Source organism: Solea solea, chromosome 9, assembly GCF_958295425.1.
Source record: "Solea solea chromosome 9, fSolSol10.1, whole genome shotgun sequence".
Classification (NCBI taxonomy): Eukaryota; Metazoa; Chordata; class Actinopteri; order Pleuronectiformes; family Soleidae; genus Solea; species Solea solea.
Window position 1 is genome coordinate 23,042,565 of NC_081142.1, and position 19,057 is coordinate 23,061,621.

The following is a 19,057-nucleotide window of genomic DNA, read 5'->3' on the forward strand; positions in this document are numbered from 1 at the left end:
ATAAAAAAGTCATAATTATGAGATAAAAAGTCATAATTATGAGAAAAAAAAATTGTTTAAAAGACTTAATCATCCAAAGTCACCTGTTATAGTCGCTTAGTTATAGTTATCATTTAAGACTGCACATTGTGAGCGTGGTTAGGCCAGCGTGACGATGGATAAAAGGGCCATTACAAACATTGCGCACTCCTTGACTTTTTATCCAATAACTTCGACTTTTTTATCTCACAAGTATGACTTTTTGTCTCATAATTTATAATTATCAAGGCTAAGTTTTACCTCTTCTTTTTTTTTTGCCGTAAATGGGCTTCCATAGGTTGCTGTGTGAAGCAATGAACCATTGCCTTCTATTCAAATGACGAAAGCTCAGTGTTAAAGCTCAGTGTTAAGCTCAGTGTTAACACGGCATAGTTTTGCAATAAAATGTAGTATTCTGTCACTTTTGCAAGTTGTTTCAGTGTGTACGATAATTATTTGTCAAAATACGATCATTTTAAAGTCACAGTCATAATAACACGAAATTGACATATTCTAAAGAAAGAGAGAAAGAAAGAAAGAAGAATTAACCTAATCAAATCTGCCCTTTAGTCACAACAATTACTTTACAGAGAGCATCATATATTTAAAAAAAGCAAAAAACAACCAAAAGCAAAAAACAAGCAAGCAAACAAACAAAACATATACAAATAAAACAACAAACTAGAAAACTACAGTAAGTACAGGCTAACACATCAGGCTCTTAGATTCTAAACTTAGTTACCGACTTGCAATTGGTCTCGAGCTTAACTAATGCAGTTCATCATACTTTCATTATTTATTTTAATGTAGCATTGGACCAACTTCTGTGGTATTTAATACTTCATTTAAAAAAGTAAGAGGATGATCAAATAAACAATTAAGCCGATTAATTGGGCCAATATTTGAGTCTTTTCTCTTCTACGTACAGTATTTCAGCAGTGAAATCCATCCCATTCAATATCACAGTGGAGCATTAGGCATTCACCTTGTCTAAGGGACTGTTGGCCTCCCAGTAGAGCAGCTCAAAGCCGGTGATGGCGTCCTGAACCGGCCACAGCCACGACAGCATGATCCTTGAGTCCAGCTCAGCCTCGGCCTCGAGCCCAGACGGCTGAGCAGGAACTGGAGGCAGAGACAAAGAGGTGACAAGGTTAAAAGAGACAAAGAGAGGCAGTTGAGGAGGTATTCACTGCTGGGAAGAGAAAGGCGGGCAGTGAGGTGGGAGTCAGGTAGTCAGTGAGTTGTTGCACTGAAGCAACTGATGTTGAAGGTGATGTCAATTAATTCACAAATTAAATATCAGGTGACTCATGACCATGAAGGCCGGGACTGACACAGGCTGTTTGACAAGCGACGCTTAACGACTTCACAGAGCTGAGGTGAGACTTGTGTCAGTCAAACGAACACACTGCCACAGGCAAAGTGATTATTTATAACTTATTTTTTGATGTTCCAGATTTCTCCCAATATATGTTTTACCACTTATATATACTTCCACTGGGTTTTTTTGACAACCTTTTAGCTAGTTTCCATGGCAACGGGATCAAATGTTGGAGACTATAGCCAGGGTCGAAGTAAGCATTACGGGGCCGGATATTTTTGTGTCGAGTTCACGGAGCAGATCAGAACAAGGCCAAAAACACAGTTGGACACAAACACAGTCAATGTCTCCATCACAACTGTACAGCACTGTTGACTGACCACAGCTCTTTACATGACTCCAAGTGTATTTATCTTCCACTGGGGGACACTTTTATCACTGTATCACAGGGAAACAAGTATGTGATAGAGAGATATTTATGTGTATAAATAATGGAAAGTGTTAGGCATGTTTATAGCCACTAGGGGGCAACACCACTGGTTTGTATGCAAGCCTGTGAGAAAATGTGTCTGATTCTTGCTTGACTTTTAATTGTCTGTAAACAATTTCCAGATGAGTTTATGCTCTTAATTACAAGTTGCAGGTCTTCAATACAACATGTCCATTTATGGTTCCATTCACAATTCTTAATCTATTTACTTCTGGTTTAAAAAGAAAACAACAACATTATGGCATTTCAACAAAAACTACTTAACGCACTTGGTTTGTCTAATTTAAACTGCACACTGTTCTTTTACTGGCCGGGTTTTTATGTGTCATTAACAAGGCAGTTTCATGTCCAATCCTCATGCTGGCTTACCTCACAGGTGATAGTTTGTCTAGCTTTGAGGTACAATCTGTTCTTCAACTCTTCTGTTTTGTTGACAAAACTGTTCATCACCACTGTTATGCTGACTACTCTCACAGATGTTCGGTTGGCACACTTAGTTCTTTAGCTGGACTTTTGTGCGTCATTAACAAAATGGGTGGCCATTTCCATAGCAACAAAAATGAGGACACACTACTGTAAGATTAATACAGTGATTCTGAGATGCTATATTCATTGCAAAACTATTTAATTTAAGATATAGCATGATATAACAGGAAAAGGGTAATTACTGTTGCTGATAAAGCCATGTTCTTTTAACAATTCAGAACTAAAACATGTTTTATATTTCGACATTTCTGTCATGTTAGCAGCACCGTCTTTTCCACTTGTAGCCAACACATTGGTTATGTTTTTAACTAATGATATATCTGACATATTGGCATTGGATGTTATAATGTGTCCCATATTGCAACTCCAAAAAGGAGGACAACTGAGCGTCTGGGCAGAGTATCACCAATCTGGAGTGTCCTCCATAAATCAGGACGTATGGCCGCCCTATTAACAACCCAGGTGCCATGTTAGCTTACCTCACAGGCGGCAGTTTGGCTAGCTTTAGCTGCAGTCTGTTCTTTAACTTTTCTGTTTTATTGCGAAAACTGTTCATAACCAATGTTATGCTAACTGCCCTCATGGGTGTTAGCTTGGCCGTGCTTTAACTGGACTTTTGTGTGTCATAAACAAACCAGGTGTCAGTTCACGTCCATCCTCATGCTAGTTTTCCTCACAGGCGATAGTTGGGCTGATGTTAGCTGTCATTTCTCTTTAGCTCTGGACCTGTTATTAATGAGCCAAGCATCTGTTTCTTGTGGCTGGCTGCTGAATCGTAGATAATAGTGGCAGAATCCATGACTGTGGTGGAAAATGCAGTGGAGATATAAATCTTCTCTCATCTCGCGGGACTCATGTGTGGGTTAACGTTTGCACAAGCTTGAAGAGGAATGTGGGGGATTTAACGTCAACACTTATTGTTTACAATTGTGTATGTGTGTGTTAGCTCCATCTCTCTCTCTCTCTCACACACACACACACACACACAGCTTATCAGTAAGTGGTCCTATAATGTGCAGGTTTGGTTTTGCAGGCTTCATAAAAAAAAATCACAGATCCTTCTTCTGAGCTGTTGTCTCATACCACACAAACACGGTCCACCGAAGATGTGATAATAGTGGACAGCCACATAATACATGGCACATCTGGGGAGAATTTTTGCCTTAATCGCAGTGATGTGCTGATAAAACTGCGTGTAGTACCAGCCTACCCTTCTCACTCTGATACTAGTTACTAGACTTTGTTATATGCATTCAAGTCAAAATGATTTATGTGAGCCTGGAAGGGTGCTGAACTCTATTCCACAAATAAATAAAGTGGGTCGGCTGAGTCTGGGTGGCTTTATCTTCTGCTGCAGCTCTGCTGTGATGTCATGTTTCATCCAGCCATGCACAGTAAGCCGAGAACATTGAGAAACAGGGTGTGTGTGAATGAAATAGTATTATTATTCCTCCGCGTGCGCTTAGGCACTTTGTCCTTGAGGATAAAGTGTCTAAGACCTTGTTATTACCCACACGTACAGTGTGTGTGCTCCTGAATATTCCCACCGCGTTCATCTCTGCTGCTGAACGTTTGACAGTGCCATGCTTCACATTACAGCTCTGTTTTCCTGCTATCCCCCCCCACCCCCCAAAAAAAGAAAATGATGCCAGGGAGTGTGACTAAATATTAGTTACATGCGGAGATAAATACACAGAGCCACACATTAATCTGAATTATACTGTTTAACTCCCTAACTGCAAAGATCCTGATAGTATTAAGATATAAAATTGTCTAGGGAAAAAAAACAGAAGGAGTCGCTGCCCTCACAATATATAATACACACAACAAGTAATTTCATTTGGACCGAACTGATTAATTTTGCTGGTATGCTTGTCCCTACCCGACCTGCCTACCTGCGCAGTTTATTATGATAATGTTACAGCGTGAGTCTGTAATTTGTTTCTGAAACACTTTTTTAATGTCCTTTGTTTCCATCAATAAATAAAGTTGTCTGGAGGGGGAAAAGAGAAAAGACTCTGGAGTATTATACGTATGGAAAGGCTTGCAATAGAGTGCAATCACTACATTCCTTCTCCTCGTATTGTGATTGTTGTGACCAAAAATGTCTGGTTTTGTGGCAGCATTTTCAAAAAATTGTGTTCTACTTTCACAGTAACTTCAATAAAGTATATACTGTATATTCAAAAACTAATCTCAGAGTTCCTACACATTTTCCATTTCAAAATTCCATAGTTTTCCAGGCTCAAATTTCCAGATTTCTCGGAGGATTTTTCAGTCAATATTAAACATCTGAATACTAACTGATGCTTATTATGTAAATAAATGGTTTTAAAATCCAACTTTTAACACGTATGTTAAATTGTGTGTATGCTGTGTGTATGCCGTTATGATGTGTTGACAAAGGTGTAGATACATAAAGAGAGAGACATATAATTGTGTAAATGTTTGCTTGTTCTCACCTCCCTGCTTGGTCTTGATCTGCAGGACATCAGAGGGAGGCCCGTCTCCCACTGAGGTGAAGGCCAGCACCCTCAGGCTGTAGGTGATGTCTGTGGTCAGGCCTGAAATGGTCGTGAGGTGGCTGTCATCAGTGTTGTGTTTCTGCCAGGCGCTGAGCGGGGTGTCGTGGGCAGAGCTGTAGTAGACCCTATATCCTCGGATTTGACCATTGGGCTCCTCTGGAGGTTCCCACTGGACCAGCATGGTGCTGGAACTCAGCATGCGTGCCTGCACGTGTAGAGGAGGCGATGAAGGAGCTTGCTCGCTGGTACGTGTGTCCACTATGCCACTTGGCGGGCCCCGGCCGACGTTGTTGACAGCCATGACGCGGAATTCATATTCGGAAAAGGGGCTGAGGCCGCCGATGCTGTATCTGGTGGTGGCTACTCCGTCTACTTCCTGGAAGCCGTTGTCGGACAGCTTGGAGCGGTACTGGATCACGTAGTAGGACACGGGTTCTGGGTTACCAGAGTCCCAGGTCAGGGTGACACTGGTTGCTGTGGTTTCTGTCACAATGAGGGAGGCGGGCGGTTTTGGCAGTGCTGTTGGAGAGACGAGACAGACGACAGAGTCAGACAAATGAGTCTACCACAGTCATCTTCCATCTGTGGGACATAAAGGTCTGGCAGGAGGAACATGGAGGTGTTAAACACTGCCAGACTGACAGTCAGAAACCATTCAGAAGTCTGTCTGTGTCCTTCCTTATATAAACTGTAGCAGCAGGCTGGATCGTATATTATCTTTCCAATATTGGTGCACCCCGCACGCCCCACCCCCTCCCTGCTATGATGGTGGTGTCTGATTGAAGCTGCAGTTCCTCCATTTCTTCCACCTTCTCTGTTACTAATAAGGTAACATAATATACTTCACATTAGTAGCTGTGCGTTCACACTGAGGATGATGAAATTTGTCGACTGATAAAATTACATCAAAGTCAATGCAGAAATGGAGGAACAGAACTACAGTTGGGTTCGACACCTCTCTACCTCTTCTACTGCTGCATCTACTATTTCTAACTTCCACAATGGAGATTGAAGTTCAGAGGGTTTGGGGAACAGGGATAAGAATGAGAGATGAGTTCTATCTGTGTTGAAAAAGTTTGAGCTGTGGTTTCGGACTTGAAAATGTGATTGGGAGCTTAAAAACTGTGGTGGGCAGCTGTACAAGACAAACTACTTTCTCCTCTCTTCTCTTATGGTAGCTTCTGGAAATTACTTACCAAATTATGATGAACTACAGGGAAACTTCTATGAGCCTGTTTGATAAAACATCATGTGGTTCTCTCTAAGATGAGGTAAACAAAAGATGATTAAACTGAGATGTGTGTACTGTATTTTATCTACATGAAGAAAACCATGTGATATCAGTGGGTTTCATGGTACTGGGTCACTCTTCTGTGCACACAAAGTAACTCTTGCTTAACTTCATTCTACAGGATTCAATTTGCCAATATTATGTCTGAAAATATGGAGAACAAACCCCGGGGAACAGGGCTCCATCCTTTCAGAGAGACTTTACCGAGTTACAGACGCTCCTGGATGGGACTCACCACAGCATCCAAAGGTTCACAGGCTAACAAGCACTGACTTCACTGTGCTACATCAACAAATCTGACACGTTCTAAAACCCCCAGGTGGCCTCTTTACTGTTGTCTGGTCTTCTTGCTGCAGTTCAGCATGTAAAGGACGTAAAGAGTCTCTGTGAGAGGGAGCTGCAGTCATCAGCAGCAAAGTGGAGACTTTGTGTGTTTGTTGTTGTGAACAGCCGCGGCGATGAAAAGGCCCCAGGGGTAAGACATGAATTGGTCACTGCTTTACACTGACCTTTATCAGTGCACCACAGTGCTGTGTGACAATGTTACCGACTGTCAGGTTTCCACTTAGTCTGGGATCGTAGAAAAGTGAAGATCAGAGAGATCCACCTTCAGTACTCTTGTGGTATCGACTTGGTATCAAACGTCCTCTGTGTTTCCTCATTTTGAGAGTGTTGAGTGTTGTCATTTAATAGCAAATGTCGGTATCTTCACTCAATAACATCCATTCACCCATCAGGAGTAACTTGGGGTTAAGTGTCTTGCAGAGGGACACATGGAATCGAACCCTCAACCCTCCAGTTGAAAGACAACTCACCCTCCACTGCAACTAAATAAAACTAATGGATTTTACCATAATGTGTGATGTCGTTTTTTTAAAAACTGATTTAATAAATTGGCATCGTAAAAGTTTCCCAATTCCAATTTTATTACATTTGGATTAAATTTGACTTCACTGATCCCACACTGGGGAAAATCACCTCATTACAGCAACAAAGTGTTCAGAGCTGGAAAAATGAAATGCAGTATTAAATTAGACGAATATGAGGTAAAATAAAAATACAATTTAAATATAGAAATAGAGGAAGCAATATTCTAAGAAAAATAGAACTGAAATATAAAAAGTACTTTAAAAGGTTAAAATCATTTTTTTATGAAAAAGTACATGGCATTGGAAAACATGAAAAACACTTTAATTTCAAGCACTTTTTTTCCAACTGCTTGAAATGAAATCACATTCTCACCTTTCACAGTAATCTGGGCCGTGGTCTCGATCATGCCCAGCGACGATATGGCCACGCAGGTGTAGTTGGCCGATTGGCGGATGGTGGTGAGCTCCAGGACGTTGCGGCCGATGGGCATCTCCTCCTCGCGGGTCAGCTCCACCTCGCCGGTCATCCACTTGACGTAAGGCATGGGAGCGCCGACCGCCACGCATGTCAGGTTGACGCTGCCGCCGGGCATCACCTCGTGGTTGGTGGGCGGGATGGAGAAACGGGGAGGCACGCGGCGAACTGCAGGGGGCAAAGAGAGGACATGTGAGAGTGGGGAGTGATGGAGGAGGAGGAGGAAGGAGGGAGGGAGGGGGACAGACTCCATGTTTGACTGGACTGGCTTTTACTGTGCAGCGGCATCATCCTGATGAACTACTAATGTTCCATCATGACCTGTCAATTTTGTAGGCAGAGTCAGTTTTCTGTGGCTAAATTTAGAATTAATTTAATTTAATTTAATTTAATTTAATTTAATTTAATTTAATTTAATTTAATTTAATTTAATTTAATTTAATTTAATTTAATTTAATTTAATTTAATTTAATACAAACTCTTTCAGTTGAGAACTGTATAATAGAAAAGGGCCAGCAGACAGGTGAGGCATCTGTATGCTCCACTGTTCCCTGTCCCTCTCCGTGATAGCATCCTTTCTGTTTCGCCTTTAAGTGGCCATTCAGAACAGATATCAGCCCCTCTGCCTTTATGATATTTGGAGGACACTCAGTTAAAAGTAGCCCGAAGCAGCCTGAATGACAAGTAGGAACTCTTTAGTAGAGTCTGGGACTCAACGATTAGTTTGGTGTTTCCCCCCTCACAGCCCCCTGTTGTCGATGTGGAATTAATGTGGTATAATGCCGTTCTGTTACAGGGTGTAACGGTTAAATTAGGCCGTGCCATGTTCACTTAGAAATGTGGGAAATTGGGAGCCTGTGCCTGAGGCATGTGGCTTGATTTCTCTGGAGAATCTGAACGTTCCTGCTGGGCTAAAGGGAGTAAAAGACAGCTAGAGTCGACTGTGCTGTGTGTCAGGGGCATTTCCATCACATCCTGCAGCTGTGGCAGAAACAAGGCTGCGGCGGATACTGAAGGATTCTGCCCTCAGCCCTGGGATCGACTTCCTCATTACACTACATCTGAATTAGTGCCACGGCTCTGTGGGAGCTTTATGCACACAGATGGCTGCGTTGCATGAGTGAAGTCCTCACTCTCTTGACTTGAGCAAAGAGCAGTCGAGCAAATCGGACTCACAGAGTGTAATTTAAGCGGCGGGATGGAGCGGGAGTGGGAAGAGTTTGCACTGCGGATCAGAGGCTTTTCTGGGCTTTTGTCTTGGTTTAAATGAAGAAGAGCAGGGTTATCGCTCTCACTCTCAGCGGGGAAAATGGAAAGTGAGAAGTTGCAGCGCTGGCAGTGTGCGGAGTGTGTTTGGCTGAAAGCGCTCCCTGAGTTTTGGAGAGCATGTGTGGGCTGAGTGTTACTGTGGTGGAGGGAAGTCTGCGTGCTATTGGCTGCGGCTCGTATGTAAGAACAGCACAGTGTGACAGCACAGGCTGGAGGTGGAATTTGATTAAAAAACAATCATTGAAGGGTCTTGATGCATTAAATAAGTTAAATTTGTGAAACATTTTGTGTATTCAATGACCCATTATTAAATAATCTGATGTATTTACTTCCTTTTTAAATTAAAGTACAAAAAACAGCAGTATGCATATTTTGTTGGTCTATTTAAGTTTTATGCATCTATAGAATAATACAGAGAACATTATTGGTTTGAAAATAAATGTATATAGCCCCAAACTGAGTGGGGAAAGAAGAGAGAAGAGCTGCAGCAATCCGTTGTTTACATACCGCGCCAACTGCTGAAATAAGAGAATTGTCAGGTCAGGCAGCAGCTTAAGGGAAATATTTTCACTGTTTACAATAAGGTCAACTTGGTCATTTTCACCACTACAGCAAAAGTATTTATATTCAGGGTCAATAGCATTATTGATCAGCACCAGTGACTCAGACTTACTTCCTGCTGAGTAAAGATTTTTGTATTTGGAACATTTCCCACTTGTGGGTTCAGTCGCACTCTCAAGGATGAAGAAGCTACAAGCCACCTCGGCGTGGAAAGTCAAAGCCGTCTTTCATGTGCTTCTAAAAAGTATTTTCTGTTTTACTCGTCCAACAGGAGAGGACACGATCATCAACACTGGGAGTTATTAAGTCATAAACTCTTTTATCTGTAAGGTTTAGTCAAACCTATAGTCATCGTACATAACAGTACAGTAGGTAGATTATTGGTAAGTAGGTTGGTAGATGTTAGTCCAGTGGGTAGGTAAAGTAGGTAGGTTGTTGGTAAGTAGGTAGGTGGGTAGTTCACTAGGTAAGTAGGTTTGGTTGACTGATTCGTCGGTTGGCTGGTTGGTTGGTTGATTGATTGATTGATTGATTGATTGATTGACAATTTTTTGGTTGGTAGGTTGATTGATTAATTAATTAAATTATTGGTTGGTTGGTTGGTTGACTGAGTACTTTTTCATCCGGTGCACAGTAAAAGCCAGGCCTGTGATGTTTCCTTCGCCAACTGATCACTGAACAAACGACACTCACCCCTCCCTAACGTGGTCATGAAGATGTTTCAAAGCAAGTTTTAAAATGAATTATTCTTAGGTGCAGATCTCAAATTTTGAATTTAAATGCCCACTGAAATCTTACTGAAAGATTATCCTTGCCAGAGCAAAGTTGGGGGAGGTGGGTGTAGGACAGATGCATTAGCCTCAGCTGGCAACAACAGTACTGTCTCCACTGAATAATGAATCAGAACATTGGATTGAAACTAACAACACTTTCAGAAACATCTCAGTTTTACACAACATGAATGCGGGATGAAGTGTAGCCACCCCAGAATAATGATCCTTACAGGACTACAGCAAAGATGCATCGTGGGAGGTTCTTCAAGAAAGTGGAATGGGGACTTTCCTAAAGTTAATGCATCATAAGTCTGTCATCCAAGCCCCAAAAGGGTCATGGAAACTTTCAATTTCAAATTTAAATTTCCTCATAAATTTCATCACAGCGTTGTTCCCCCTCAACTCTGTTGAGGGCTGTTAGTTCATGCAGAACCTTTCAAATTACAAACAGAGTTAACTCCAAACATATGGCGAATTGGCAAATTCTATTATTGTGCAAGAGTCCAGCAGCTCCACTCATCATACAATAAATCAACCTTCTGTTCTCCAAGTGGATTTATGTTTATTATCAATGCTACACAAGAACGCGTGAACCTGGAGCTATGACAACATATTATTTGGTCATGTTTATTCAATCCTGGGGAGTGAGCTGGATTACAGTGAGTAAAGTAAACTCTGGTTAGCCTGAGGTGGAGCTTGAGTTATGTTAGACTGGTTAATATTCATATGTAGGTTCTCTCATGCCCTGCTGAAGGATTCTTAGGATGTGGGACATGTTCTGGGTCTCTGCATGATAGTATATTAAAAATGTAATTATGTCCCCATTGATGTCTGAGATTTATACAGTTGCAACGCTTCGACATAATATGAAATAGTGTGGCTTTAAACTAGGATTTATAATGTAAATAAATTTATAATATAAAGTTTCCATTGTGACCTTTTCTGGACTTCTGACATTGTCACAGTAGTATACATTCATTTTAATTTGTTCACTGACAAACAGCTTCAGTTTGTGTCATGTAACACTGAGATGCATGAGGTGGTGAGGTGTGTATTGATATTAAGTGCAGCAAATGCTCTATGATACCAAAGTACTGGCCAGTTCTGAGGGGATTAAGTCAGATTAGGAACCCTGGTGTTATCCGTGGACGTGGAGGATTATATGGAGGAGTCACTGGTTACAAAGTGTTACATTTGCTCCAGGTGAACTGGACTGAGCTCGTCACCACAACGACATAATAAGATGCACAGCAGTTAGTAACAGCAGACAGGATACAAACATACTCATATCTTTATTGACATGCTAGAGAAAGTGAGAGAGAGGGAGGGAGGGAGGGTCGGGTGGGGAAAGGAGGGTTGAGTGAAGAAGGTTTTGGTAAACAAGGTCTTAGTAAAGGAAAGGCTGGAGTTGAGGGAGAGCCTACAGTGGGTGGAAAGCAGAGGTAATGCATTCATTGTCATGGAAAACATGCAGCAGCGCAGTTGAAGTAGCAGCATGCTCCGTGCTAGTGATCCATGGACAGTGATTGACAATATCCATTTGAGAGAAATGCTGTCTATTGCATGTCAAGATAAGATTCTTTTTTTTTTTTTTAAATGGACTGACATTCAAATCAAATGTTTCTTATATAATAGTCATGTACTTCCATGGGAACAGAACAGCAGGTGTGAATTTTAGCTGCAAAACCTGTATTACACAGTGATTCATGTACTGCAAAGCTACAACCATCACCTCACACAGAGAGTCGTGTGCCACATATTAACTATTACACCCTACTAACATATTATTTATATAACATATATAAGTGGAAGGATAAATAACCACACAGCTGATGCTAGTAGTAATTTGCACATGTAACCAACATAAGTCCCTGGTTTAAGCTAGCAGTAATGTGGTAGTAGTAGCTAACACAGAGTTCCTGTGTCATGCTAGTATTAATGTGCTAGTGGTAGCTAACACAGTTGAGTTCCTGTGTCATGCTAGTAGTAATATGCTAGTAACTAACAAAGTTGAGTTCCTGTGTCATGCTAGTAGTAATGTGCTAGTAGTAGCTAACACAGTTGAGTTCCTGTGTCATGCTAGTAGTAATATGCTAGTAGTAGCTAACACAGCCAGGAGTTCCGGTGTCATGCTCGTAGTAATGTGCTAGTAGTAGCTATCACAGCTGAGTTCCTGGCCTTGACATGCTAGTAGAAGCTAACACGGGCCTGGGCCACACTAAGAGCATCACAGAACAGTGTAGCAAAGCATAATAAGCCATTAATAACTCAGTGTGTATAGCTGAGATGAGAATACAAGTTAGCTGATGTATATTATATAGCAAGCTGCATTGTAGCCAATACGTCAATCAAATATAAGATAAGGAATCTACATTTGTCCTTAGGCTAATTGGGTATAATTCACAACAAACACAATGCTAATTTTTGGCACTTTGATTTTACATACAAAGTAATTGCCAGGATGAGAATATATGGAAATTAAGCATCACTCACATCGGGTGTCGATGACAAGTGCTGTATAGAAAATGTCCATCTCGGTGATAGAAATTAATTAAACAATAATGTGAATGTGTGGGGGTCCAAATATATGTCCACATTAAATTCACTACTCCGGGCTGGGCTGCCTGACGCAAATTGAGTTGGTTACATTAAGTTAAATTTAGATAAAAATCTAAATAATTTTACCTGAGTTAGTGAAGTTGATTTAGTCTACTCAATTTAAACTTAGAAAAAATGAGTCAAGTTAATTTTGAGTTCATGCATTATATATATTTCCCCCCCCCCGTTTATTTAAATTAATATTGACTTACATTTCTTATACATATTAAATTGAGTTGACCTAATTCAAACTTAATTTAATAAAAATCCAAATAAAATTAAGTGAGGTTAAAAAAGGGGTTAATTAATTGATTTATAACGAATGAATAACATTTGAATTATCGTCTCATGAACATATATGACGTGTGTGGCCTCCACTTTAAAAGTGATATTGTCTTTGTATTTCAGGTTCCAATTGTGTCATAAATACATATGTATATATATATATATATATATATATATATATATATAAAAAAGTGAATGTTACATCTGAGCCACTCGTTCTGTTTAATGTCTCCTCTGCCTTTTGTATTTAGGTTTCCAGTCAGCCGTGTCTGCAGCTTCTAAATTTAAATCCCTTTTATCTGGTCCTTCCATTAAACTCACAATACTTGCTGGGGTGAACAAGTTGCATTTTTACAGGAAACTTTTCCAATATTTATTCAAATATTGCTGCTGAAATGTGAAATAAAGTGTGAGACCTCTGTTTCACATGCAGCATCTGTGTGTGTGTTCCCTGACCTCAGACATGAAGGAACAACAGAAAATACTGTCTCAGTGGAGTAAAACATGATCAGCAAGCTGCACCACCAGTCTGCAAATCCACATATCAAACACAAACACTTCAACAGGGGCTGCAATCGTCGCTCACTCCCCCTCAATCTCTGAGCTCCTCCACATTCTCCTATTAGTGATAGAGCAGTGAGAGTCCCATAAAAAGCTGTAAACACATTTCAGGCTATTTTTTTTCTCTCCTTCTCCCTCCTTCTTCTCTTGGAGAGTGTAGCTTTCCAGCAGACACAGATAAGAGCCTGCTGCTCAGTGTGATGATGGTCAGAGAGCAGATGAGACGAGACATGCCTTTGAATTAGCCCAGTCAATAAGCACATGATCTGCATGCAGGAGGGGGGACGGACACTGCCGCAACCAAAATTCTGTGACATGACTCGTGGGAGCGAGTGATGGAAAGGTTCTGTTCTGTCGCTAAATGTGCGAGTATACTGTAGTATAAGTACGGACAAGATGGTAAAGATGACCATTTCTGTGTCCCATGTTATAGGGAAGAATGGATTAAGCTTTTTTCATCCAGGCAAAACTAGCTGTGCAAAAACTACTATTTACAGAGCGCAAACACATATCATCTCAAATATTGTTCAAGTTTTCTTAACCAGCTTCCTCCCACGGTCTAAAAACATGCAAAATTGAGGATAAAGTGGTCGAAAAATGGATGGATGGATAGCATTAAATTTGTATCTTTGTAAAAATAAGTTGATATGACAAAAATATATGAATTTTTTGTTTTATTTGAGTGTTAAAATCAAAAATGTTATACATTTAAAACCTAGACTAAAACCTAAACATTTCAAAATGACTAAAATATGACTAAAATGAAATAGTATTTTTAAAATCAAAAATGTCCTTTTAATTAGATTTTCACTTCAGGCTAAGAAAAGTCAACCACTTTTATATCTAGATTTGTACCATTTAATTATAATTTTCTTATTTTACTAAACTGTTTTACTTTGATGTTTTTATTAATTTTATGTTTATACCTTGTTGCTGTACTCCAGTTGTTTTAAAATGTGCTCTAGAAATAAAGTTGACTGAATCTGCAACACTTTTGGTCTTATATGTTGTTTTGACTGTATATTACAGTAAAAAAGTGCATCTTCTGGTGACAACAACTCTGCCTGTGATTGGCTTTGACGAAGAGAACCTTTCCTTCCATAACAATGTGACATCATTGATGTTTTTTTGAAAAGATTCCCAGCTCATTTCACAAAATTTCAGAGGAGCAGGCAGTGTGGAGCGATGGGTGGTGGAGAGCAAGACAGCATCCAGTGCAGCAACACTGTGGGGAGGGGGGTGAAGTTGGGATAGCACAGGAGAGGGGTTGCACTGTAGGGTCGGGGTCCTGAGAGAGCCAGAGAGACAGAGAGAGAGAGAGAGAGAGAGAGGCCGGGACGGGCCTGAGGCGCCCAGCGAGATGCCGGCGCAGCACGGCTCCAGTCTGCCAGGCCTCCATGTTAGGAGAGAAAAGAGTGAAGAGAAAAAAAACCAACCTTCCCGTTGATCTGAGTGGTGAGATTTGGATTGTGTTTTTGGATGGCGGAGTGCAATGATGATGGAGGGATTCAAGAATAAGGTGAGAAAGAAAAAAAATGAACAAGGAAGAGGGGTAAAAAAAAAGAAAGAAAAAGAGGAGTGAGAGGAAGAAGACAAGGAGAAACAGAGAGAGTAAAACAGGCACATATCTGCTTATCCATTCATGGGTGAGAAAAATCACAGTGGAGACCTGTGTCGCCTGTGCAGTGACATACACACACACACACACAGGCACACACGCACACATGAAACACATCAGGCCATGAAGGATAAAGTCAAAGCAGAATTAGACACATAATAAGATTATCAGTGCTAATCTCATTCTTAAAGCCTTTGCACACCAGATGTTTATTATACTTATCAAACCTGTATTCAATCAATATGTGATTTCACATGAGTTTGATGTTTTTTTTCAAGGTCAAATTTCACATGCTTGTACTTCTGCGTGGGTTTGTCTAAACCTCAGAAAGTTGGTTGTTGGTGATGACAATAACAAAGCTGGACCTGCTTCAAAAATCAGTGGTTACAGTTCAACAGGAGTCAATAAAGAAGAGCTGATTGCCATCAATGGTGTGGTGGTAATCTCTGTGGGGACATTTTTGTCTGGGCCCCACAACTTGAATGGGATTTTTAATGCTAGTTTTCGAATTGGGTTAAGGTTAAAGATAAGGGTTAGGGCACTAGCTCACTCGTTGTGATGGTTAAGGTTAAGGTAAGGGGCTTGGAATGCATGATGAAGTGACTACATTATAAGAATCGACAGTGTGATTTACAACATCATAATTACCCCCCCAAGAAAGTCAGTGCCTGAGTCTGCTGAGAGTAAACACATTTATCAGTGAACGCAATTGTTTCTCAGTAGATTTAACACATCTCTGTGAAACACAATGTTCTGAGTCAGGCTGTGCTATACTGTAAATCTACACGGCAGGTGAAGCTTTTCTCTGTAGGTGAGAAAACTAACCACTTACGGCGCTTTTCAATTATACAGTTGTGGCACGACTCGGCTCCACGCTACTCCACTACTACTTTTTGCTTGGTTTTAGGGTTAGAGTTGGGTTTAGGTTAAAGGTTAGGTTTAGGCACTTGGTTAAGGTTAGGTAAGGGGTTAGGGAATGCATTATGTCTATGATGAGTCCTCACTAAGACATAATATTAACGTTAATCATGTATTCAGGCTGATCTGATTTCTGCCGTTGAAGAACCCTTATCGAAACTCTACAATCGATGTGCAAAGGCCTTTACTGTAATAACACTGCTCTCACACACACACCTACACACACACACACACACACGGCGAGTGTCCTCAAACAGCTCACCGACAACCAGACTTCATTATGTGTGTTAGTGTCCACTGACTCTGGTAGAGCTCAGGCGACGGAGCCCGAGAATCAATGAGCACATAAACACTGCTGCTCCTGACAGGACTAGTCAAACGCTGGCCCTGGAAGTGTGTGCTGTACATCGTTATCCGTGTGTCCACTCCTGCCCCAGAACACATTCATCTCCATGGAGGAATAACGTGATGATTAGCCTTCCCTAGCAGTGATCAGGCAGCGGGTCTATTAAGATGGACGACAGTTATCCGACTCTTTAAGCTAATCCACAAGTGCATTTTGATAAAGCTGTTACATACATCTTATCTACTTATATTTCCAGTGTCTGTGATTCCAAGGAGAGGCAGATTAATGATTTAACATGTCAGCGCTTCGGACATATTAATGTCTTGACTGTAGTGATTTGCTACTGTGCAAATATTTACTGCTGACAAAGTGAGTCCTTTTAAGGCTATTCACAAGAATTGACAGCGTGATTTACAACATCATAATTTCAGCATTAATAACCCAAAAAAAAATAATGTCATTGCCTGGGTCTGTTGAGAGTAAACACATTTATCAATGAACACAATTCTTTCTCAGTACATTTAACACATCTCTGTGAAACATAATGTTCTAAACTGCAGAGTCTATCAGGCTGTGCTGCTGTAAATCTACAAGGCAGGTGAAGCTATTCTCTTTAGCTGAGAAAACTAACCACTTACGGCTCTTTTCCATGATACAGACTTGGCTCAACTCTTTTATTTTGCTTTTCCATCAGAGCTAGTACCTGGTTCTTTTTTAGTACCTGCTCTGGCGAGGTTCCAGGCAAGCCGAGACAATACTAAAACCTGATGTCAACAGACTGCCAGCCTCTAATTGGTCAGAGAGTGTCGTCACTGGAAGAGTCATGAGTGCGACGTCTGACACAAGAATCCAAGTGAACAATGACGAACTGTAGATCAGTTAAAAAGTTAAAATGTGCGATAATCTCAAAGCAAATGTCTAAAATGTCCAGATTTAACAGAGGAGTCTGGTGTTTTCAGTGACAGCACTGCTGAAAGCCGGCGATCGTGAGCCCAATCACACTCACGTTCAGCCGTATTTCAGTTCAGTGACTGTGTCAGACGGAGTCTGTGCTCTGTTCATGCACAAAGTACTGAACGATTCTGTGAACAAATCCTTTTAATCAACTGATTCTAATGATTCAGTTAAACCGAAAAACAACTGCTTTACAACTCACTAGTTTGTGTTTCGTAAAAAACGGCGTCAGTGTCCCTGACACCAAACCGAGTCAAGATAGAACTGTATGATGGAAAAGGGCCATTAGCTGCTTTTAATTCCTCAAAGCATAGACGCTAACCTGGCTGGGTTTAAGGTGCGCAAACTATACTGTGGCAAAAATTGGCAACACTTCCATCCAGAAGCATCGGCATTCAGAAGCTGTGTCTCACATCTGGAGCAACCGCTAACGCTTACAAAGGATCTCCCATGTGAATCCTTCCACCTATCCAAAAGTATCACTGCATATTCAATTTAATCTAATAACTCAAATTGTTCTTGCAGCACTCTTCATCTTGGTGGAGGAACACCTGGTAATTAGCGTAGACTAGCAGTAATCAGACAGCAAGTCTATTGTGATGCTACTATCCTAAATATAATTGTGTACCTGGGATGAATGTTTTCAAACAAAACTATTGAAGTGAGCAACAAAATGTCCTCAGAACGTGCTGAAATGTGGATTTAATAACAAAAATTGTTCCAAAAAAAGGGCCATTGAAACTTTTTAGTACAACTATTTGTGTGTGACCTAGCTGTAGCACTGTTCATCTCAAAAACTTCATGACTAGCCGACCCAGCGAGCCTATTAAGATGGATAACAGTTATCTGACTGTTTATGTTAATCCACAAGTTGGTAAAATACACCTTATCTACTTATATTCCCATATCCATCATTCAAAGAAGAGGTTGATAAATGATTCAACACGTCAGAGCCGTTGCTCAGGGACAGTGGTAAAGCAACAGGGAAATCTGTCGTAGACGAGACCGTCTCATCTTAGTACAGCCTCCACGGTCTGTGCGTAGACAGTGTCCTCCGAGGAAGACAGCCACTGAATTGTGACGCACACAGCTGTTTCCCATTCCGGGAATGGTGTGACTTAGCTTTCCCATTTTGCAGGGTCCTTCAGAAGCAGCTAACACACATGTCCCTCCAACAGTGGGACAAAAGACACCGAACGATTGGAACTTCTACAACTATGTCAGGATTTGCTGTCTGCCAATGCCAAAGAACTTTTCAAAAAGACAGGGCAAACAAGTACCAAGAGGAGAGAAGCACCAAGATCAAGGGGCCTTAAAATAGATTTGTTTTAGTCAAAACATTGACAAACTACCTTATTTGGAATTACTGATCTGAACATGTCCACCTCCCACTCTGAAGCAAGGTGACACCAAAAAAAGGGTGGGGCAAGCTAGGAATCCTCTGAAGACCAGAAAGTCTTCTCAGTCTATAAGATCTATGAAGACCACCAACTTTGAAGGACAGGCGGTGACCTCTGACCTCGAATACAGCTAGTGTAAACAATTGATGTCATTGTTTTTCTCTTTGTAGCTTAGCACACAAAGTGTCTTTGGTACACAACACTCACACAAACACACAATCACGCACACAGCAAAGCAAACTGAAGATACTCTTGTCTGTCACATGACCGACAGACAAGGCACAAACGAGGAGCACATA

At 40.9% G+C, this 19,057-nt stretch overlaps 1 protein-coding gene across 19 annotated transcripts in view; it reads right to left on the reverse strand.

Annotated features, from left to right (window-relative positions):
* Positions 1 to 19,057, reverse strand: part of ptprfa (protein tyrosine phosphatase receptor type Fa) — a 316,842-nt gene that overhangs the window by 108,323 nt on the left and 189,462 nt on the right. For all 19 annotated transcript variants that reach the window (XM_058637876.1, XM_058637872.1, XM_058637888.1 and 16 more), the window contains 3 exons: positions 7,374 to 7,643; positions 4,778 to 5,359; positions 1,004 to 1,140 (listed from right to left, as the gene is read on the reverse strand). In XM_058637876.1, the coding sequence (XP_058493859.1) occupies positions 1,004 to 1,140; positions 4,778 to 5,359; positions 7,374 to 7,643 (989 nt within the window). The remainder of the gene's footprint in view (positions 1 to 1,003; positions 1,141 to 4,777; positions 5,360 to 7,373; positions 7,644 to 19,057) is intronic.